Here is a 25,707-nt window from a genome sequence, read left to right on the forward strand (position 1 = left end):
CTGTCCACACTCTTTTGAAATCACTAAACTAAAACAATTGGTGTAATTTTGGAGTATGGAAGCCAGAAAGAATACTAACCGGAAACCTTCAAAACTTAGTGCTAACCACGGTTCCATCAGGTACATTTCACAACTCTCAACTCTCAACTTATGATGTAATAACATGAAATGCATGTTCAGAAACTATTAAGCTACCTTCCTACGATGAGAAGTTTCTTCATTTTTGATGCTGTGGACTTTCTGCAGAGTTTCTCCATCCCTACAGGTTTTTGTCATGTAAAATATTACACCAATAATAATTTTTTCAGAAATTTTACTCCTTTAGTGACACCAATAATCTATACAAATCCATGGAGAAACAAAATGAAATCCTTTTGAGAGGGAAAATAAAAATAAAGAAATTATAATAATGTTGCATAGCTGTGAACAATGGATGTGCTCACAATTAGCCCATTCTCTTTTAAACTCATATTAAATGATAGTCAGTACATAGCTGCTATTATTTTTCAGTGTTTATTATTAATTCCATATAAATTGTATTTGTTCTAGTAGGATTTTTTTGTCAATTTTTTTAATTTCATTTTACAGCAAAACGCATGGCCTATGAACAGCTTACAACACAGCAAAGGGATATAATTGTTAAAAGGAAAGAGCACTAAGAGGCACTGTGCCTGTGAGTACCGTAGTTCCTTTCCTGAAACAGAAGTTTGTAGTGGCTTTGAAATGCATTGAATTAAAACCGCTCATCTCCACTGGTGTGTCCTTGATCTTCCTTTGAAAAGTCTTTAGCAGCAGCATGGAGTGAACACATCTTCTGTTGTTCTTCATCATTGTTAAAAGTTATTAGTCAGGAGAGGGGTACAATTTTTGTATCCAAGTCAATAGATATAACATGGAACAATGGGAAGATGGTCATCAAGAAGTGTCCTAAATTTGGCACAAAAGTGACATTACCTAGAACTGGATGTCCTTCAAAAATGAATGAAAAGGCAAAAAGAAAGTAGACCAGTAAAGCTATAAAGAGGCCTATAGTATCATTACAGGAGAGGCAGGATTTTCTGGCAAGTACTTGATGTATACTACGTGAGACAACAATCTCCAGTATTTTTTGTATCTGTAGTTTTTAGAGTAGAGTGGCAAGAGGAAAGCCTTTTTTTTAAATCTAAAAATGTAAATGAAGTCTGCCAAAAGCATGTGGGAAAATTTGTTCTGGTCTGATGAGACTAAGGTTTAACTTTTTGGCCATAATAACAAAAAGTATATTTAGCGCAATGCTAAGACTGCACATTAGCAAAAGAACACCATTACCACAGTGAAGCATGATGGAGGCAGCATTATGCTTTCAGGCTGTTTTATAACTGTTGCAACTGGGCTTTTAGTCAAGATAGGAGGAATTAAGAACCATTCCAAATATCAGTGATTTTGCAACAAAACCTTAAAGTTTTTTCTAAAAAGCTGAAAAGGAAAAGAAATGTCACCTTTTGGCACAACAAAGATCCTAAGCATGCCTCCAAGTCAACAAAAGAATCCCTTCAACAGAAGATCAATGTTTTGTAATAGTCCAACCAGAGCCCAGAATGGAATCCAATTGAGTAGGTTGACCTGAAGAGGGCTGTACAGAGGAGATGCCATCACAATATGACAGACTTGGAATGCTACTGCAAGACAAATTGGGAAAAAATTGCCAGTTGTAGATGGGCCATGCTGATAGACTCCTACCCAAAAAAATAATGAATGTTGTCTTCAATTCAAAGGGTATTTCAACAAAGTATTAGATCAAGGGTTTGCATATTCACACAATTACAATGCTAGTATAGAATATAGTTCACTCTTTTTTCTTACCTGAAAATATTTAGGTTGATTTGTCAATTGAACTATGCAGCTTATAGGTGATATTAGAGGTGGAAAAAGTTCTAAAATTATTTTTCTTGGTATGATATTTTTACATGATAAAAACTTGCCATTTTAACAGAGGTGTGTAGACTTTTTATATGTACTGTATTAACTAAATTAGGGTTACTTGCATTTTTTCAGTTTTGAATGTGTTTTTTACATACACAGCGGTTTTTGTCTCTTTTTGATATGCCATGTTTTCAATAAAACTTCTTTGTTTTCGATACTTAAAGGAATTTAGCTTTAAAAAGAAGTTTAGGCTTTGTATGGCCAACATTTTTTTTCTTTTTTGAACAGCCTTCGGCTTCATCTTGAGCCACGGGAACTTAATGGAGAAACACTCTGTAGAAAGATCAATTTTGCGCAAACCTAAATAGGTCCACCAGGGTCTTCTCTGTTGTTATCTGGATAGTATACCACCATTGGGTTGCTGGTGTTCCTCTTCGGCTTGTTCATTCAATTCTTCTGAACCTGATGTCTTTAGGACGCTTTACACGTATCAATTTATCGTGCGTTCACATGTGTGATCGCACCCGCCCCCATCGTTTGTGCGATACAGGCAATTTGTTGCCCATGTCGCACAAACTCGGTAACCCCCGTCACACGTACTTACCTCCCGAACGACCTCGCTGTGGGCCGCGAACATCCTCTTCCTGAAGGGGGAGGAACGTTCGGCGTCACAGCGACGTCACACAGCGGCCGGCCAATAGAAGCGGAGATGAGCGGGACGTAAACATCCCGCCCACCTCCTTCCTTCCGCATTGCCGGCGGCCGCAGGTAAGCTGTGTTCGTCATTCCCGGGGTGTCACACGGAGCGACATGTGCTGCCTCGGGAACGATGAACAACTGGAGCACAGAAGGACGTTCAATTTTTTGAAAATGAACGACGTGTCAGCGAGCAACGATAAGGTGAGTATTTTTGCTCGTTTGCAGTCGCTTATTTGTGTTACTTGCTACGATATTTCAAACGAGGCCGGATGTGCGTCACTAACGACGTGACCCCGACGACATATCGTTAGATATATCGTAGCGTGTAAAGCGGCCTTTAGTCATGTGATTTTTCTCTTCATATGACAAAAGCAGTATTTATTCATTCATTAACAAGCTATCATTTTATTATTATATGGAAGCATAGCAAACTTTAGGAAAAAAGGGTCAGGAAGTATTCAATGTAGGTGAGCTGTGGTATCACTGATGGGCCATTTGCTCCCCAGTTCGACATTGGATACAATCACGTTTGCATTTAGATGCATTTTTAGTGCAATTCTCACTAAAAATGCTCCTATGTTTTTTACCTTTGGGTTTTCCACATCTAATGCAAACATTTCTGGAAATAAAAATTAACACTCGGAAGAAAAACTGACATGTTGCAGATTTCAAAAATGAAATGCAGGTCTCTTTACCCTGAGTAAAAAGAGAAGCACAATGCCAGAAGATTTATGAATCCCATCCACTTTGTTAGAATTGTAAGACGCTGCATTTTTTTTGAATAGTCAAAATACCCAGCATCAGTATGCACCAAATACTGAAGGCTACAATATCAACATTTATATTTGTAGCAAATTGCTATTCAAAAATATACTTATTGGTAAAGGTATATATTAATTACACTTTACTTACATAAAAGAGCACAACTTCCTTTTTTTTAATTCAAATGTTTGTTTTTCACAACAATCAATACAACATTTCCACTTGCAGCGAATAAACCAGTTGTGAATTGGCACGGCATATATAATGTGATATAAAGGAACTGACTTTTATTTTTCTCTTAGGTCTCATCCTCTTCAGAATACAAATCAGACCATACTTGTTGTAGGTGGAGTACAATGGCTCAACTCGGATCATCTACAGATTATTCAAAGAGTGCTGAAGAGGTAACAGCAAGTTGAAGAACAAGATGGAATTATGTTCTTGCCGAGTCTGAGTACATAGTAGGCTTTAACCTGTACCTCCAGACTTGCCGAAAAAATCTAATATTGCAGGTCTTAGACTATAATTGTTTTTCTAAATAACTTGCAACTTGGACTGGCAGAGGTCTGTGCAGCCTTCGAGGTCTCCGTCTACAGTACTGTACACATTACATTCTACAGCGCTGGAGACAGAAATGTAGGAGGCAGCAAAGCACGCTGCTGTCTGAGCAAAGTAATGTAATTTAGAAAAATTATTTAACCCCTTAATGATCCATGACCTGCTATGCCTGTCATACATCTTTTCCCTGCCTTTGATGTGGGCTCACACGCCAAGCCCACATCTTTCCCTACACATGTCAGCCAATATGTGGCTCTAACAGCCACAGGTGGAGCGGCGCTCCTCCCGTGGTTGTTAACCTATTACAAAGCATGTTAGGCCTCCTATATAATGAAAGGTTGGAACTGTTGGGCTTGTTTAGCTTAAAATAAAGACATCTTAGAGGAGACCTCATTTATATGTATAAATACATGTGTGGTCAATGTAAAGGATTGGTACATAGCTCATTAATTCCAAAGACAATACTAAGGACAAGAAGGGGCACTCATTGCAGCTGGAAGAAATGCGATTCCGGCAGCTAACTAGGAAAGGGTTCTTTATAGTTAGAACAGTCAGACTGTGGAATGCCCTACCACAAGAGGTAATAATTAGGGATGATCAAATACCTCAAATATTCGGCTTCGTGAATATCCGCCGAATAGGTCGCCGCTATGCAAATATTCGATGCGCAATGTAAGTCTATGGGAAGCCCGAATAGTTCCGAATAGTTGTTATTCGGATTTCCCATAGACTTACATTGCGCATCGAATATTCGCGAATTGTTGAATAGCGGTGACCTATTCGGCAAATATTCGCGAAGCCGAATATTTGAGGTATTCGATCATCCCTAGTAATAATGGCTAAAAATATGGTAGCTTTTAGAAAATGGCTTGATGATTTCCTCAGTACACATAACATTGTGGGTTATATAAATAGTTTAGTAAAAAAAAAAAATTGAATAGTTGGTGGAGAAAATTTGAACTAGGTGGACCTAGGCCTTTTTTCAACCTATGTAACTATGTATATGTTACTATCTCTGACAGCGGCATTTAATGCGTGCTGACAAGGTGGTCCGCTGTTCTCAACCCTCAGCGAAGCTCCCATGACGTGATCGTGGGATGACAATGTGTCGTTGTGACAGTCAGGGGTCAGCTGATGACCCCTTTGTTTGTCATCTCAATACTCCTATGAAAGCCAAGTTAAAATCATCCCTTTTTTACCACATTAAAAATTAAGAAATATAAAAATACACATATTTGATATTACTCCATTCTTAAAAGTAATATCTATCAAAATATAAAATAAGTTAATCTAATCTGTGAACAGCGTAAATCAAAATGTCAAAATTGCAGTTTTTCACCCACTGCAAAAACAGAAAAAAATGTAATAACAAATGAATAATGCATCAAATATAACCCAAAATATATCAATAAAAAACATCAGCTTGGGGCACAAAAACAAGCCTTCACATAACTTAATTTCCCAAAAACTGAAAATGCTTTTAGAAAGTTAAACCACAAACAAGATTTTTTTTCAAAATTACTAAATTTTTTTTTCACCACACTTAAATAAAACAAAAACTATACATATTGTGTATCTATGTAATTGTATTTAACTGGAGAATCATACTGGTAGGTTAATTTTATGGTAAAATGAACTCTGGAAATAAATAACTCAAAACAATTGCAGAATTTCACTTTTTTGCTATTTCAACACTTTTGGAATATTTTCCTGCTTTGTATTACCATATTTTTCGGACTATAAGACGCACTGGACCATAAGATGCACCCTGGTTTTAGAGGAGGAAAATAGGAAAATAAAATTTTAAGCAAAAAATGTGTTCATGGCACACTGTTATGGGGCGAGGATCTGCTGCTGACACTGTTATGGGGCTAATGTCCCCAAATTCTCTACTAGGGTACCCCATCCTGGTAATGATCATCCTGCCTTGTATATTAGCCCCATCCTTGTATATATGTCCCCCATCCTGGTATAGCCCTCATCCTGGTATATGGCCTGCATACTGTGGCACACATAAAAACATAAAGGTTTATATTCACCTTTCCTCACTCCACACAGCATCATTCATCTTCCTCTCTGTGCCAGCAGCAGCGCCGCTGACCTGTGTGGAGCCGTGCGCACCGCGATTACGTCATCGCTGTGCGCATCGCTCTCCACACACATAAGCGGGCCGGCTGCTACAGGGAATGGTGACAAGTGAGTATACTTATTCACTGCCCACTGCGCTGATGATGAAATGCTGGGAGAAGTGAATATAGCCACACATGTTCACTTGAGGCTGTAGGAGACAGGGATGATCACGCGGGCTGGCTGTGTAGTATGCGCGCACCCCCCACCCATCATCCCGCCCACCTCTCAGCGCCGGCTTCAGGGCTGAGAGATGATGGGCATTGGGATGCAGTGCATATGAAATGAGGCTAATGAGTGGGCACGGTAGGTGCTGCTACAGCCGGCTGCTGCCTCTAATGACCTGCTCCACCAGCACCGCACCCCCTTCCCCACAGCCATCGGACTATAAGACACACCCATCACTTTCCCATAAACTTTTGAGGGAATAAAGTGCATCTTATAGTCCGAAAAATATGGTGCATCATATGATAAATTGGATGGAGTCATTCAAAAGTACAACTCATTCTACAAAAAACAAGCACCCGCACACCTATATCGATAGAAAATAAAAAAAAGTTATGGCTCTTGAAATAATGGAATGAACGAAAGCACAAAAACAAAAAAAAAATCACCTAAAGGGCGTAAAGGGAATCTGTAACCACATTTAATCTATTTAAACTATTATTATGGGAATACAGGTTATAAAATGCTTAAAAAAGCCATACCTGTCTGCCTCATATCAGAAGCCTAGTTGTGGATAAATCTTCTTTTATCATTTTATTTAAATGAGCTCTTCCAGGCTATGGGGTGGATGCTGCCTGGAAGATAACTCCGCCTCCAGATAGTATTTTAAATAAAAGGGGCGTTACCAGTGTGATGTGTAATGACCACTCTCTGCTCTCACTGCACAGCTATATGTGATTAGAACTGACACTTCTGCAGGTGCCTCTCAACTTCAGCTTCTATTTGACAAGCAGACAGTGCTGTAATATTGTTGCAGTGAAGCAGAGCTCCGGGAGCTGCAAAAAATGTGTTTCCAAGAAGACAAATTTAAATTCTCCTGTTCTGTGTCAGTTACTTGTCCCACACTGGTAATGTCTCCATCTATTTATAATATTCTATGGAGGCAGAGTTATCTTCCAGGCAGCATCCACCCCATAGCCTGGAAGAGCTCATTTATATAAAGAGATAAAAGATGATTTATCCACAACTAGGCATCTGATATGAGATATACAGATATAACTTTTTTCAGCAACCTAAAACCATTATGCTCATATTAATAGGTTAGATAGGTTATATGTGTCAACAGATCCCCTTTAAAGATAATTAAAGTTATTACACAGTACTTGTAAATATGAGAATAATACATCAGGTGAAATAAGGATTGAACAGCTCAACAATGTTCTAAGTAAAAATATTTCTAAAGATTCTATTAAAATTAATTTCTCACCAGGTGTTGGTAACAACTCATCTAATCCACAAAGGCAAAGAAATCAAACCACAGATGTCCATAAATATAGTGATGTGTAATAATGAGAAATGACACAAGGAAGTGTAATAAACTAATTTATGATTACTCAAATTTATTTAATACAATGTACAAAACCATTTGTTGCTGTTGACAGCTTCAAGGCGCCTCCAGTATGGACAAACTAATGGCATGCATTTTTCATGTGTGATTTTGGTCTAGTCTTCCACACAAACACTCTTCGAATCCTGAAGGTTCCATGAGCTCCGTCTATGAACTCTAAATTTTCTAATGGATTCTGGTCAGGTGATCGGCTGGGACATTCCAGCTTCTATATTTTCGTTCTCTGAAACAAATTGAGAGTTTGCTTGGCTGTGTGTTTGGGATCATTGTTTTTCTGAAATGTCCACCTTCATTTTATCTTCATCATCCTGGCAGATTTTTTATCAAGAATTTCTCAGTACTTTTATCCATTCACCCTTCCTTCAATTGTCTGAAGTTTGTCAGTGATGTATGCTTAAAAACAGCCCAAAATCATGATGTTCCCACCTCCAAACTTCAACTTCACTGTTGGTATGATATTTTGGGGATGATATGCAGTGCCTTTTGACCTCCAAACATGGTGTATAGTATTGCTTTCAAAGAGTTCAATTTTGGTGTCATGTGACTAGACTATACAGTATTCCCCCAGTATTTCACAGACTTGTCTAAATGTTCTTGAGCATTTGTAAACATGCTTGAACATACTTTTTGTTCAGCAATGGAGTTTTGCCTGGTGAGCATGCATACATGCCATGGAGGTTGAGTGCATTTCTTATTGTTTTCTTTTTGTACCTGCTGATTCCAGGTCTTTGTGTAGCTCTCTACAGATTGTTATTGGCTTTTGGATAAGTCTTCTGATAATTCGTTTTGCTCCTCTGTCAAAAATCTTGTGGGGAGCACCTGGGCATGGCTAGTTTATGATAAAAGAATGTTCTTTCCTTTTTCAGATCATGGCCCCAACAGTGAACACCGGAACCTTCAATAGTTTAGAAATTCTTCTGTAACCAATGCCATCAACATGATTTGCCACGATAACTTTGTGAAGGTCTTGAGACTGCTTATTGGTTTTACTCATCAAGAGATATTTTTTGTATGGCACCTTGGTAATAAGTCACCTTTATTAACAAGCTGATTATTTTTCACTAAGTGTCTGTCATGACAGGGCGAAGAGACACCCAGCGCATGGTGCAAAAGAAGTGAAGAAACCAGGGAAAAATGGGCCCTTATGATAGGGAGAGGCGGCAGGAGTGAACCCTAAACACTCACCTGAGACTGAACCCTGCACTTCCTATAGTCCCTAAATGGGTCCTTACCCCCGTGCACGATCATGTGCCTAAGCCCTGGCTATACCTGGGCTAGCCCTAGCTAGTGAGCTGGGCAACAAGATGATGGTCTTACTACTACAATAAGAACACTGGGAGAGAGACAAATAAGTGGGAATAAAATAACAAATGGAACTCCACTGCTTCCAAACGGTCAATTTCTCCTGGAAAGTCAGCCTAGAAGAATTATAACTGGCTCATGGGAGAGTGAGTTTAAATAATGAAAGGGAGTGGCAGCAAGGTGCACCAGCTGAAATTAGAGCTATATGTAATCTCATTAGAATAAAAAAAGAATTCTTAACCTCTTCAACACCAAATGAACATAAATCTGCTCTAATCATGTTAAACCCTTTACCCCCAGGCGATTTTAAGTTTTTCATTTTAGTTTTTTCCTCCCTTCTTCTGAGAGCCATAACTTTTTTGGTTTTCCATCAACATTGCCATATGGGGCTTGTTTTTTGCAGGACAAGTTGTACTTTGGAATGAAACCATTAGTTTTACCATTTAGTGTACTGGAAAACAGGTAAAAAATTCCAACTGCGGTGAAATTGCAAGAAAAGTGCAACTGCATGATTGTTTTTGGATTTTTTATTTACCATATTCAATATATGGTAAAACTAATGTGTCAGTGTGAAGTCTCAGGTCTGTACAAGTTCCTAGATACCAAACTTATATACTTTTATTTTTATCTAAGGGGTGAAAAAAAATTCAGAAGTTTGTCCAAAAACAGAGTAACGCTTTTGGCACCATTTTTTGAGACCCATAGCCTTCTCATTTTTCAGGATCTGGAGCCTGGATGGTTGGCAATGCGGCAAGCACCATTGATCTGACAGCGGGCTGCGGGCTCCATTGACAATGGACTTCAAGAAAATGGCTGTGACATCCTATCTGCATACACGCCGCCATTTTCTTGAAGTCAATCTCGTCAACCACGGGCACATCAATGGAGCCCACAGTCCTCCGGCAGATGAATGACGCCTGCCGCCGCAACACCCCTAAGCCCACAGTATTGCTGACCCTCCTTCCACTGACCCTCCTGAGCTGCAATACCCTGCAGCATCACCTACCCTGCCTCCTGTGACCCTCCTGAGCCGCACCAACACCGCCGCTCCCCCCTGGTGAGATATTATACTACGATTGTAAAACGGATGCTCATTTTATCATTAAAAACTATTTGATTCCTATTTTTCACCTCTAAATTTGGAGTGTGTCTTATAATCCGGTGAATCTTATAAAATGAAAAATACGGTACTTGTGTGGCAATCAGGTATCAGTTTATTAGTTGAAATGTTTCTATTATGCACTCTATCTGCTAGAAATTTGCTTCTATAATTTTTATTTTATAAGTGAAATGCTTACTATAATAAATAGATTTTCTGCTGGTAAGGTCTTATGGACCTGGTGGTATTTGAAGTGTGAATTAAATGGATCCTGAATATGACTATGTTTGAACCCTTAACACGTCTTGGTCTTTGTCAAGTCTTTAGACTAATCTTATTCCAAAATAACAGAAAGGATTATGTGATTATCCATTCCTCCAACATGACAAAAATGCAATGCTTCATCTCTTTGCCATTGTTAAAGGAAATCTGTCATCTGATTTATGCTGCACAAACCACAGGTAGTATGAATTAGAGCCTTGCTGCACGATGGTAACCAGGTATATTTTTTGCTGAAATGCTCTGGCATTTCAGAGAAAAGATCCAATATCCGTAGATCACACCAGTCTGGCTTTACCCTCAGACGGCTTGCCCCATCACTGGTCTAGGAGATTGACCTGTCTTTCCCTCCTGTGTATATGGGGAGAGACCTGTCAATAAACTTTAGAAGCGCTGAGAAGAGTCAGCCGGAAGGTGACGCTGAAATAGTATTGTCTCTGGTTATGGTCGCCAGTCGGATTTCTAAAGTATATTTTATCTGACATGTCAGATCATTGATATGAATCCGATGACAGGTTTTCTTCAGGTTAGTTGATAAAGACCCTTGAGAGGTTAAAACGATCATCATTGTTTTTCACATTTATTGACACCTATAGTGCCTTGCAAAAGTATTTACCCCCTTTGACATTTTTTGTGTTTTGCTACCTCACAACCTAGAATTTCACTGTTTTTTTTGAGGGTTTGCATTAGTTTATGTAACGAACATGCCTACAACTGTGAACATTTGATTTTCATTTTATTGTGAAGTAAACAACAAATAGGACAGTCTGCACATGGGGGCTTTAAGGACTGCACATCAGGGGCCGGGTGGGTCGGGTGCAGTAGTTTTAATGAAGACCTTATTTTACATTATTTACCATGTGTGCACTTCAGTGTGTATAACACTTGCTTTAACAGTATACATTGGGTCATTGTCTTGTTGGAAGGTGAACCTCCCTCCCAGTCTCAAATCCCTAACAGGCTGAAACAGATTTTTCTCAAGAATTTCCCTGTATTTCCCACCATCCATCTTTCCCTTGACTTGGACCATTTTCCGTATTCCTGCTGCTGAAAAACATCCACACAGCATGATCCTTGCTATCACCATGTTTCACTGAGGAGATGGTGTTCTTGGGATGAGGACATAACCTGTGTTGGTTTGGAGCTAGACATAGTGTTTACCTTGGTGGCCAAAAAGTTCAATTTTGGTCTTATCTGACCACAGCACCTTCCCCCATACATTTGAGAAGTATCCCACATGTGTTGTGGCAAAATGAAAATGAGGCTTATTTTCATCTGTAAGTGAAAGGTTATTTCCTGGCCACTGATCCATAATGGCCAGCTCTACGGACTGTACGGTTTATTGTGCTTGCATGGACAGATATTCCAGTCTCTGCTTGGGAACTCTGCAGCTCCTTCAGGGTTACCTTTAGTCTATGTGCTACCTCTCTGATTAATGCCCTCCTTGCCCGGGCTGAGAGTTTTAGTGGGAAGCCATCTGTTGGTAGTTTTTTTTCTTTCCATTTGATGATAATGGATTGGATGGTGCTCCATGGTATCATTAGAGATTGTGATTTTTTTTTTTTAGGACCTAACATTGACTTGTACGTCTCAACAACTTGTTTGGAGATCTTCTTGGTCTTCATGATCTTCTTTGGTTAGTGTTGCCTCTTGCTTAATGCTGTTGCAGCCTCTGTGGCCATTCAGAAAAGGTGTGTATATACTGATAGACCATGTGACACACCATTGCACACAGGTGGACCTTCGCTCACTAAGCATGTGATTATGAAGGTAATTGCTTGCACCAGAAATTGTTAGTGGCTTCGTAGCAAAAGGGTTGAATACATATGCACATGGCAATTTTTATTTAATTTAGCCATACATTTATTTTTTTCCTATATTTTTCTCACTTCACTTCACCGAACTTAGACTATTTAGTGCTGATGCATCACACACAAATTGAATTACAAAAATATTTAAACACAGGTTATAATGTAACAAAATAGGTAAAAAGCCAAGGGGGTGAATACGTTCACAAAACACTGTATATGGAGGCTGTCAAATTTTTCTATTTTACGACAAAAATTGGTTCACTTGGGGGTTTTAAAACTAAGACTACTGCATCCCATTGTGATAAAAATATTGGGAAGATCTGAGTGTAATGTAGATCATTTTTTTGTCTAATCTTTTAATTGTGAATTTATTGTATTATGTTTCTCCAGGGAAAATCTATTGGATATATTGGTAATTATTAAGTCTATAGGGATGGGTTTCCATCTTCCTATTCATGGAATCCGTTCACTGTCACCTGTAAGTGTAAAAATACAATGTTTGACACTTAACATCCTTTTTATGCTCTGCTCAACAGGTATAAAAAATAAAGTTTCATTTCAATGTACAGTTATAACTGAAAGTGTTTGCACCCTTGAAATCATTACAGAAAATGAAGTATATGTCCCAGAAAATTACATGTTTTGTTATACACATGTATCTTTCCTTAGTGTGTATTGGAGTAACACACAAAAAAAAACAGAGAAAAAGGCAAATTGCACATAATTTCCTACAAAACACTCAAAATAGGCCACACAAAATTGTTGGCACCCTTTGATTCTTTCAATTTCAGGTTGCTTCTTGAAGTATATTTGGGGTTACTGTCCTCCTTGAAAACCCATGACCTAGGATACAAACCCAGCTTTCTGATACTGGGCACTACACTGCGACTCAAAATCCTTCAGATTTCATGATGACTTGCACACAGTCAAGGCACCCAATGCCAGAGGCAGCAAAAGAACCCCAAATCATCTTTGAACCTCTACCATATTTGACAGCACAAACTGTGTTCTTTTCTTTCTTGGCTTCCTTCTGTTTTCAGAAAATAATAGAACAATATGTTTTAACAAAGACGCTGTCTTGGTCTCATCTGTCCACTATTCGCTTTCCCAGAAGGACATTGGCTTACTCATGTACAACCTTTAGTCAAACTTTTTTATGTCTCTGTGTCAGTAGTGGGATCCAACAATTGACATGCTGCTTCTTTTTCTGCACCAAAAAAGCTGCAAGGAAAAAAGAAGCAACATGTGCACAGTATTTCTGATTTCTCATAGAATACTGGGATAAGTATAGACATACAGATTATCGCAACAAACTTCATGATAAACTTGCATCATAGCATCGTACGCAAAGGGCCTTATCTGGTTTCAGGTGTGATTGTCATATTAGCCACTCATGTTACTTTCCACAGGAGAGTTTGATCGAGCACCACATGCTTGAAACAAAGTTGTTTACACACAATTTTAGAAAGGTGCAAACAATTTAGTCCTACTCATTTGGAGTTTTGTGTGAAATTATGTCCAAAATTCAATTATTTTCCTCTGTTTTTTTGCGTTGTACACACAAAGCAAATAAACATGTGTATAGTAAAATGTGTAATTGCAATCATTTTCTGGAAGAATTCCTTAATTTTCTTGAACAATTTGAAGATGTTAATACTTTCGGCCATTATTGTATGTAAGATAAAAGTGTACTTTGAAGACTTCTCCAGAAGACTGCAATACTAAGGTTATCATGTACCAGCCTAATTGCAAAGCCTCTTGATTAAGAATAACGAATAGCCAGAAATTGCCACTAACAAAAATGAAGAGACAGATCTCAAGTGAAAGGGTAACAGGAGTTATAGTAGAGGTGGGACTGTCCTGTTGTGGACACGTGAACTCTCTGATAGTTAGTTATACATTGTTGGTAAGACTGAGGCGGGCTTTGCACACTACGACATCGCAGGCCGATGCTGCGATGCCGAGTGCGATAGTGCCCGCCCCCGTCGCAGCAGCGATATGTGGTGATAGCTGGCGTAGCGAAAGTTATCGCTACGCCAGCTTCACACACACACTCACCTGCCGTGCGACGTCCCTGTGGCCGGCGACCCGCCTCCTTGTTAAGGGGGCGGGTCGTGCGGCGTCACTGCGACGTCACACGGCAGGCGGCCAATCAGAGCGGAGGGGCGGAGATGAGCAGGATGTAAACATCCTGCCCACCTCCTTCCTTCCGCATATCCTACGGAAGCCGCAGTGAGGCCGGTAGGAGACGTTCCTCGCTCCTGCGACTTCACACACAGCGATGTGTGCTGCCGCAGGAGCGAGGAACAACATCGGACCATTGCGTCAGCGTAATTATGAATTACGCCGACGCTATACCGATGATACGATTACGACGCTTTTGCGCTCGTTAATCGTATCATCCAGCCTTTACACACTGCGATGTCGCATGCGATGCCGGAAGTGCGTCATTTTCAATTTGACCCCACCGACATCGCACCTGCGATGTCGCAGTGTGCAAAGTGCCCCTGTGAACATTAAGAAGTTGCGTGAGCCAGTCATTAATCCAAATTGTGGAATGCGTTGTACCCTGTAAACCTTCTACAACAAAAATAAAAATGTGAAACTACAAATACATCCTTTAACCAATGTTATAAGTTTAGAATATCACTGAAAACATACAGCAACATGATTCATATGCATACGAATACGTTTCACAAAGATATGGGTTTTTAATGATAAATGGACATCAGTAAAATTGATGTGGTTTGTATTTTGCCATAATATTTCACAGTGAAAATATTTATTGGTTATAAAAATAAAGGCATTTTTCCATAATAAAAATGGGGAAAGGATCAGTACTGCCAGCTCTACCGATGCCTCCATCTTTACCATATCTCAGTCTTATGTGACCTTATTGGCTTGTTGGTGTCTAAAATAGAAATTCCTATCATAAATAGAAAATGTGATGGTAGGGCTAAAAAAAGGAAAAACCTCCTGCATTATCCAAAATTAAGGGGTTAGCTTTCATCCACACCCAGAGGAATTGTGGAAAACTATATAGAAACACATTCATCTAAGTTGTAGCCTGTGTTGAGTTATGTTAGACATCACAAGGGTTCAGAATGGAGATGTCTGTCTGGTTTAAATGCAAGATGTGGGTTCATAAAGTGAGTAGAAGAGTTTATAGCAATATTAATGAAAGTAGATATTCTGTTTAAGCCCTTAAAATCAAATGAAAGTACCAACATAATACTGACTAATGCTCAAAATAAAAGGTCCACAGAAGAATAATTCCACAGTGACATGTTTACAGACTAACCCTAGAATGGAGAAAACGCTGCACATCTGGAGATAAAAAGGCGTATGTTCCATGCCTGTTCCCAATTCCCTTACAGTACACAGTCTCCTGGATTGGTTCCGGTTTCTGTCACAGATCATCTTATCAGATGCAATGTCAGCTGATGTAATTCATTTATATGGTTACAGCACAACATTACAGAACACGCATTACTAGCGCAACGTACAGCATAAACATCCAACGAAGCTGGCATGCTAGAATCAGCCTCCTAACATGAGTGGTGCCATTAGTTATACCCTCTGTATGTATATAGCCTATGTGATATGACACAATATAAAGACTTATTTAAACAATATTAGTGGAAAGTGTTTTACTATATTCAGGGTTGGATTTACAGTAACATTTATTTATGTAGCCGTGCCCTCTTCCACTATCTACTCCCCCTCCATACCTCAAGACCTAGAGGGTGGCCTATTCTGTAGACCGTGTTTTATGTGCTGTACAATTGTACAATTTGCGCTATATCTTCTAAGCATTGTGTGTGTATATATATACTGTGTATATATATATATATATATATATATATATTACTGTATATAAATATATATTTATTTAGTTTACCCTTCGACTAGGTTGATTTAAAGCCCCTTTACACACTGCAACATTGCTAGCGATATCACTGTATTGTCACCGGTTTTGTGACGTAATAGCAACCTCCCCAGCGACATTGCAGTGTGGGACATGCATCAGCGACCTGCCCCCCGCTGTGAGGTCACTGATCGCTACAAGTTGTTCAGGACCATTTTTTGGCCTTTTTTTGGTTCATTGTTTCCCGCTGTGCAGCACACATCACTGTGTTTGACAGCGGGGACCAACGAGCACCGACTCTGTGTAAGCGGTATACGCTGGTAACCAGGGTAAATATCGGGTAACTAAACAAAGCGCTTTGCTTGGTTACCCGATATTTACCCTGGTTACCAGTGTCCGCCGCTTACAGGCTGCCAGCGCTAGCTCCCTGCACATGTAGCCAGGGTAAATATCGGGTAACTAAGCAATGTGCTTTGCTTAGTAACCCGATGTATACCCTAGCTACGTGTACAGGGAGCCAGCGGTGGCAGCCTGTAAGCGGTGTACGCTGGTAACCAGGGCAAATATCGGGTAACCAAGCAAAGCGCTTGGTTACCTGATATTTACCCTGGTTACCAAGCGCAGCATTGTTACACGAGTTGCTGCTGGCTGGTGGCTGGTGGCTGGTTGCTGGTGAGATCTGCCTGTTTGACAGCTCACCAGCGACCATGTAGAGACTTTCCAGCGATCCCGGCCAGGTCGGCTCGCTGGTGGGATCACTAGAAAGTCTTAGTGTGTAAAGGGGCCTTTAGGCTGCTTTCACACATCCGGTTTTTGCAGTGCGGCACAATCTGGCTCAAAAACCTATGCAACGGATGCGGCGAAAAAAACTGATCCGTTGCATACGTTTTTCCATGCGTCCCGTCCGTGTTTTGACGGATGTGGCTTGATACTGAGCATGCGCAGTTCAAAAAACCGCATTCGGTGGCCGGATGCGTTTTTTGCCGCAGGACGCCACATCTGGCGTCCATAGGCTTGCATTGTAAATTGCGCCGCATCACGCTGGATCCGGCGCGATGCAGTTTTTTTAGCCGCAGACAAAAGCGTTCACTTGAACGTTTCATCCGGCCGCCGCATCTGCTAAATATGCCGCATCTGGAAAAAAACGGACGCAGCGCAAGGCCATGCGGCACAATCCGGCGCTAATAAAAGTCTATGTGGAAAAACGCACTCGGCGGCAAAAAAACAAACGGATGCAGTTTTCCCGCAAAGCGCTGTATTGTGCCGCACAGCAAAAACCGGGTGTGTGAAAGCAGCCTTAGCTACTCTGGCCTTGTAGTTCTGTATTTGATAAGGCAAAGTTTTTTTGGCATTTTAGAAGTAAGTAACTTTGGAAAGCTCAGGCTGTATAAAATCTTCAAACTTTATTCAGATCATCATATTAGAATTCTCCATGTTGGTGGATAGACAAAACTTGAGTTTTATCTATCCACCAACATGAAGATTTTAACATGATGATCGGAATAAAGTTTGAAGATTTTATACAGCCTTCTGAGCTTTCAAGATTTTTTTTTTCTATGATTATACCGCAAATCAGCCGATCGTTGGACAGAAGGCTTTATCAAATATGAATGGTTCCTCCTAATACAAGACATAGTTAGGCAATCATATTTTTCGTTTTGTTTTGTTTTTGACACTTCTTTGCATTAGAGATGATATTTTTCTTAAGATACTTTTGCGTTTGCCTACTTTAACATTTTCTTCTTGCAATTAGTTCTGTCTGGATCAGGGATTTATTAGTCGAGTATATAACACTCCTAAACTCAATAACCTCTTTATCATTTACAAAAGTCTCTTGGCCTATAGGTAATTGACACTGTTGTGAAAAATGGCTTACTTAATATCTTATTTTTGAGCCTGCAGTTAAAAATTAGCCTCTTAATATGACCCCACTAAAATCCATAATCAGACCACCAACATTTTACCCAAACATCTCCGTTATTGAAATTTTGTTGCAGATCTTTTTACTGCATAACACAAGCCATGAGGCAAACTTAATCCATGTGGTATATATCAAAATGATTTTCATATGTTGTATATCTCAATGTAAAATATAAGTCTGTGTTACAAGTCAGTAGTAATCTAAGCCACATGTTCAACATTTGTACGCTGTATCCAAATGCTAGACAGGCTATGTAGCATTTATATAATCATGTCAACTCAAATACATCTTAAAGGGTTAACATCTGACAGTACAGTCATCAAATAAGAAAAAAAGATGATTGTAGACTGTTGCACGGCTTATATTTTATAACATTGCAATATAACTCTGCCCATATGTATACTACTGGCTTTTCTCCATGTGTACAGAAAAGTGGTCACATAACGCATCCAAGGTGACTAGCAGACACATTCCCGACGCTGTCTGCTCAGTATGACCAAACAACCACACAGTAAACACACCAAGAATGTCTCCATTCAGGAGAATTACATCACTTTAAGTACTATATGTGACACCAAGTTAAACTGAATTACATGGCATTAGGCAAACCCTAAAATGTCTTTCTGGTTTTATATATATATATATATATATATATAAAATCTCCCATGCATATGTATTGTGTCTATGTATAATGATTATTTAGTCTCTATGGAGATATGCTCAGCAAGGCTCCACGGCACTATGATAAATGCATTGCATGTATTATGGCTATACCTTCCCCTGAACCTTTCTGACCTTCACAGGTGATGATGAAAGGAAATTGCATTTTATATCTTGCAATGTGCCAATAACAATATATTTTGCATTACTATATTCTGCAATCATAAACAACTTATACTGTATATATTCACATCAGTATTAACCGTCTTGAAGTAAATAATACCCAACATAGAGCCATAGCCCCAATTTCCTTTACCTCAGGAAAAGGTTTAATCCAATATATTAATACATTGTTGATGCTTATGTGACGCCCTGGCCTATCAAGTCGTCACAGGGTATTGTGCAATCTGCCCTTCTGTATAATATCCACCTCCTCCTTGGTTACGAGTCCCTGACCTTTGGTGTTGCCAAGAACAAGCTAATCAAAACCCTAGAAACACTCTGCACCACACCCACCAGACACACCAGTGGCTAGCCTGAAGGGAATAGGGTCGGTCACTTGGGGGTGTTAATTAAGGGGAGGTCAGGAGACAGACTCTCGAGAGGAGAGGTCAGGGGTTGTGCTCCTTGAAACTACTAGGTGGCAGATGTTGGTCTCGGCCTGGTAGGATCTGGACCCCGGTCGCAGGGGATCGTGACAAGGGGCACGGACTGTCGAGGAGGACAGCCGGCGGCCTTGTGCCATCACCGGGCAGGGGCCAGGGCATGATGGGGTATGTGGACCCTAGGTCAGGAAGAAGCTTCAAGCGTCCTGACAATTTACCCAATGAGGATGGAGCCTTCAAGATCCGTTCTCCACCCGCTCCAAAATCGGGGTACAAGTGCAACGAGGGGTATAGGTCTTTCCCACTACATAGTCCAGAATATCCCAAGTGTGAACCATGAGAGCAAGTTCATCCAGTTAGCCATACTGGTGAGCGGGACCCGATTAGTTTCAGGCTAAAGGGACCAAATAGAAGACTAGGTGCCAAGGCAAAGGTCACAGACTAACAGGCAACACCAACGGGCAAGGGATCCAGGCGTGCTCCCTCCAAGCGGCAGCGGTGTCCAGAACTTTGGTTTACCACAGTTGTCGGTGTCAGCGTTATTGGACTGAGTGAGTACACATGTGACCCTTACCGTCCCAATGGCACCTCCCCTTCACCATCACCAAGTCCCGGGGCATTCCCCCTACCCGTGGAGGGGTTAAACACCTGGCTGCCCACACCATCGCCACCGGGTACTTCCAATCGCAGCGGTGCTACTCCATCTTACCACGCACATTGGGTGGCGTCACGAACTTTCCACACCATCCCCTGTAAATATTCCCCCTTTATTCTGAGTGGCCGCGCGACCCCGACCCTCAGGTCCGGAGACCCCTCGAGCCACCGCGGATCCGGATCCTAGCAGCCTGGCTGCTGACGCGGGGGCAGCACACTTAAATATAGATGCTACATGTATATCCACAAGAGCATAAAATACTGATACATGGATGACACACGTATGATTGACTCGCCCCAGGGCTTTGGGCTACTCGGTCCCGGGCAGTATATTTACTGGGACAGTTCACTGGGTGGCTGTTGCCCAGTTCATGACCCTGGGGGTGCATTTAAAAGGGGAATTTGTACAAGGGAAAAATAATAAAATAAAAATAGTTTTTCGTAACACTACTTGCAGTGTGCGGTTATATGGAGAAAGCTGCCGCTGTAAAGTCTCTCATTGCTGGGGCTGGTGGTATTGGGCAGCTTAGGTGTGATGGCTCTCCGCAAGTAGAGCTAGGCCCCAGGGGAGGATGATGGTGGTTGTAGTCTATGGGTGCAGAGGTCTAGGAAGAATTCAGACAACTAAGTGGCTGCGGTTTAACTTGTGCTATACGCACTGGTTTGGAGTTGCTGCCACCCGGTTTGTGCTGGTCTTTACCAATCCGGTATTCCCTTTGTTCCAGTGCCAGTGTAGTGAACTGGTAAGCTTTACCTCCATGCACCCTGTAGTAGTCGGTGGGTCCCCATGGCTTCAAGCAATTTTGGGGTCCCCCTCCTGTTGTCTCTGTGTTGGCCTGTACGGCAAGCAGCTTGAACCTCTCGTGAGTCTGACCTTTGTCCCCATTCCCAGGTTCCCTCTCTGCTGCTGTGCCCCAGACACTAACGTGGGTGAGGTCCTTGATGGTCCCCTCACCGGGCAGATTATTATCAAGTGAGCCTAAAGCATCTTCCTGAACTAGGGCTCTGTACCCCGTTGGTGCTCGGTCCAGTGAGTACTTCTCCGTACTCTCCCTGGCAACCGTACTCCTTTTTACTCAGTAGTCACTTTTCACTTTCTGGTCAGCATGTCAACTCCTGACTGACTTGATGTCTGGTTACTATCTATCTGACAAGATGTCTGTCGTCTGTCCACTTCACTGACTAGCCCCTCCTCTTCCCAGGTCTCTGACTAGTGGATTGGATGTGTGCCAGCCTATAGGTGACCACCCGTCAAGACCATCTTTAGCCTGTTACCCAGTCTGGGGAAAAGGGTGTGGTTTTGTGTGTGTTGTGGTGTTTTACCAGCATTGGTCTTTCAGGAATCCGGGGTTAGATGTAATACCCTATGGCACCGGACAGTCAGGGGTGCCACATGATCATATGGATGAATTTTTGATTGAAAATTGGACGATTTTTCATACCCTCATCTGAACCTGACCTTAAGATGCTGTATAAGGTCCGTTAATATGTCAGTGTTTTCAGTACGTGTGCTGTCTGTTTTCACAGATACTGGAGACTCGTCCACATACATACGCATTAAAATATGTGCTGATTTTCACACCTGTCAGGAGGGGTGTACGGATGGGGCAGGGGCTCCCAGTCTCAGGGTCAGCCTGGGAGCCCCTGCCCCATCCGTACGCCCCCCCTGTACTATCCCTTATTTCAAACGTAGACTTGATGGTAGCCAGGTTCGAGCCTCCAATGTGGCCCTGTCTCCTGTCCAAGCTCTGATACAACTTTCCCCCACCCAGGGAGAGGGCCGGAAACCCAGTCACCAAAACCCACAAATAATCACAGACAAAGGTAAATGAAAACTTGTGCACACTGCATTCAAACACAAAGGAAGGGCAGTATGTGCACTGGGGAGTAACGCAAAAGGGATAGGAGATAAATACACAACTGGAGGACTCACACACCATGCAGAATTGCAACTTGTAGATCACCATACAACTGAATAACAACAGGAACCAGGAAGCAAATCTCTATATGGTATAGAGCCCCAGAATCCAGAACCTTTTAAGGGCTGGAGATCAGCAGCCTGAGCTCCCAGCAGCTGATCACAGGCCAGCAAAAATTGACTCCCGACGTACTGGAGAGCAATGAAGCCAAAACCAGCCAACGCCCACGACAGGCTGTGCAACTAAAGAATCCCAGCCAGTTTATCAGACTCTGCAGTGTGAACAGAGTCCAACAACGCTATGGCACCCAGCGAGTGCAACGCAGAACTTTGCAAGACAGTACCTCAATGTTTTCACATGGACATTAGGCAGGGTGAATCCCACGTGTCTATATGATCTACACAGAGACATGTCCATTTTTTAGATTGGATGGATGGGTGGATGGATAGAGAGAGATAGATGATAGGTAGATGGATAAAAAATAAATCTTCCCATTTTTGATAACCAGCAAAGGTAAAGCAGGTAGCTGGGGGCTGATATCATCAGGCTGGGAAGCCCCATGCTTGTTTGGCCCTTCACAGCCCAAAAATACCAGCTTGCAGCCATCCCAGAAGTGGCACATCCATTAGATGCACCAATTCTAACGCTTCACCTTGGCTCTTCATGATTTGATCTGGTGCTGGTGGCAATTGGGGTAATGGTTTCTGGGGTTGATTTCAGCTGTGTAGTGCCAGCTGGCATAAAGCCTTGGTGTTAGTAATGGAAAGGTGTCTAACAGACACCATCATTACTAACACAGTAATCTAAAACAAGACACACATGAAAAAATAATTTATGTCAATAAACACTCCCTGAAACTTTCCCTTATTTACCATGAAATAAACCCTCATGCATCTCCATCGTATTACAAAAAGAATATCTAAAAAAAACCCTCACAAACATACAAATTTATATAGCAATCTATTAGCTGTCTATCTATCTATCTATCTGTTTAGTAGAATCTATCATCTATCTATCTTTGCACATCTTTAACACACAAAAATAACATTCATTTGATTTTCATGTGTTTTTTTCCAGTACATGTCACATGAGCAGCACACATGTTTACACGGATGGCGCATGGATGATACATATGTACACACACAGAGTGCATATTGAACAGTGACAAAAATCTACAAATCATCCATTGAAATTGACAACTGACGCATGCTCAGTAGAGCAGGGACAAGACCAGCCCCTGAAATGGAGGTCACTGATGATGCTTCGTTTTAAGGTCCGCTGCAGGACCATAGCCTCTGCCCTGATGATGACTCGATAGACTATCCCAGAATTGGGAGTCTCAAGTGAAGCATTATCAAAGAAGAAGTTGTAAAAAAATATATATATAGTATATAGCAGTTAGAGTGGAGAGAAAACGGTAGGGACTTTTTAAATAAAGTATACCGTATTATTAAAAAGATTATATTATGACATTAAATAGATGGATATTTAGGATTAAAATACATTTTAGTTTTGGAACACTGCTTTATTGCATGTGCCAAGACTAAAAATAAGAGCATTAACAATACATTGTAATTCTAGGGTAGCTTTAGAGAAACATGGTGTAAAAAACCATGTAGTTTTGTAGTTTTTTGGGCATTGTAAAGTCTAGCAGTCATGTGTTTTTAAAGTTTACCTTTCAATGCAGATGAACTTGTCTGTATCTGCTTCTTGTCTCTCTGGATCCTTCCTCCACCACCTTCTCCATAGACTTTTATAAACAACAACTGACCTCATTTTCCAGTGAACTGAAAGTCTGTCTTCAATGAGTACAGATTTTACTAGACAATCTGCGAATTATAATAAAATCAATTCATGTGTTCTCATCTGTCCATGTAATTTCTTATGCACATCATGGTATATTGTAAACAGAGAGAGGAGCTGGTCCACACCTCTGTAGATGGCACACTGCTAGGAAATCATTATATTAGTGCTCTAGATGGAACACACAATGGTTGCATTGAAATGCTGCATATTACAGCATACTGGGCTACAGTTTCTTTGGTCTTCAATAATTTAATGTCATCAGAGGTCACAGATATTTGGAAAGACAAATAATGTTGGAGCGGGTTCAGTTGGATAAGTCTTCTAAGTGTCCCCAGTCATCTAACTGTAAACTAAAGCCTTGGTTCTGTTTACCTAATAACCATTGGAAAGACCAATAATTGGAAGCATAGTCAGAATCAGGAGCATCTATTACAAGCCCTGGAGACACACTGTAGACTAGATCCCAACACATATGCTGACATCTTGTGAACAGGCTTTATACGAGCTACAATATGCCAAGCACACATTTAGCATTCTCATCTGGTATCTGTTCTAGTCACATCATACCACTTGACAGGTAGAAATCTTTCTTTTTATGTCTGATGTGATTGTGACATCTGGGTTGGTTTTATTTATTGTTAATTATGGAAAATCCCATCACAAACTCCGACAAAACTAATTCCATGAATCCACTGAAGGTCATCCATTTCTTCCTGTAAAGAGGACTGGAGACAGAACTGATTGTCTGATCAGAGAATTTGCTGACATCTCTAGTCTCTCATTTCCAGAATCAATTTGTTTACTGCCAGGCTAAGTACATTTCACAATGTTGCAACTTTTGGGCATTGATTGTACATTTCATATTACAGACATTCTTTTTCCTCATTTTACAGATTACTTTGTCTGAAAAATGTCTTATCCACTCAAGAATGATCAATGTAACTTTTTAAGCGATATCATGAGCTTTTTCCTTTTTTTTGTTCTTAAAGGGGTTCTCCAGTAAAAGAAAAATTTAGCAAATCACATTTGTTTTGTCTAGGGATTTAATCATTATACTACATTAAAATGGTTGTCTTCTTATACTGGCAGAAACCTGTCATAGAACATTCAATTTCTAAGTTCCTTTGAGCTATAGCAGTAGGAATCTCCGCTGCTGTGACCTACAGATATCTTACCGTACGTGGTATAGGTTTTCTGCAGGTCACAGCAGCAGAGCTTCCTACTCAACATGATCACAGAAAGAGATGAGCGAACTTTGGAAGTTCGGTTCGGCAGGTACAGTCGAACCATAAAAACGTTTGGTTTGTGATCCTGACTTGATCCGACCCTCTAAGGAAGTCTGTAATCGGGCAGTTTGTGTCTTTGCCCACATGCTGCCCATCATAAGCAGAACACTTCTGGGGAGGGTAGGTGAGGTTTCTCAATTTTTTTATGTGCACACTATATCTGATCACGTCGATTTTACCCCAAGTGTGAACCGTACAAACACTGCAAGTGGTTGGCACAAGGGTGAGCATCACTCATACCCAATCATAGGGCTGCTCACTTGAGTGGTTTGCACTCGCAACTCAATTGAACTACGAACCCGAACTTTGTTTTTTCGGTAGTCGGTTTCCAAACCTGAACTCCGAACATCGAACCTAAGGTTCGCTCATGTCTAATCACAGACCCCTTCCTATTAATATTGAAGGATATGTTTCTGTGAGTATAATAAGATTGCAGCGATTTTAATGTATTAGTGATTATCTCCCTAGACAAAACAAATTATTTTCTAAATAAAGGTCAAAAGGTACTTATTCACAAAGGCTAGACTAGAGATGAGTGAAGCTTTTGTAATTTGAATTTGCCAGTTTGCCCCCCCCCAAAAAAAAAACAACAAAGGAAGGATTGCAGCCCTCAAAATAGGACATCCAAAAAGGACAATAGGTTTAAAAATAGGTGAAGTACCATCTAAAAGTCCAAGGACTCCAATTGGTAGCAAAATCAATAAATAAAGATTGATAGCATCCCAGAGCAGTTGAAGGAATCAAACTGCCATAAATATATTGCACAAAAGTATGTATATATATATCTATATATACTGTATATATATATATATATATATAATTGTACGCCAATCGAGGGTGTCCATAGCATCATTTGTTTTGAGCAACCAATCACGG

General features: G+C 40.7%; 1 protein-coding gene across 1 annotated transcript in view; it reads left to right on the forward strand.

Annotated features, from left to right (window-relative positions):
* CPED1 (cadherin like and PC-esterase domain containing 1) overlaps positions 1–25,707 on the forward strand; it is a 519,469-nt gene that overhangs the window by 473,907 nt on the left and 19,855 nt on the right. The window contains exons 19-20 of the mRNA XM_075345048.1: positions 3,666–3,767; positions 12,503–12,590. Coding sequence (XP_075201163.1) covers positions 3,666–3,767; positions 12,503–12,590 — 190 coding nt within the window. The remainder of the gene's footprint in view (positions 1–3,665; positions 3,768–12,502; positions 12,591–25,707) is intronic.

The sequence above is a fragment of the Anomaloglossus baeobatrachus genome, chromosome 4 (genome assembly GCF_048569485.1).
Source record: "Anomaloglossus baeobatrachus isolate aAnoBae1 chromosome 4, aAnoBae1.hap1, whole genome shotgun sequence".
NCBI classification, from domain to species: domain Eukaryota; kingdom Metazoa; phylum Chordata; class Amphibia; order Anura; family Aromobatidae; genus Anomaloglossus; species Anomaloglossus baeobatrachus.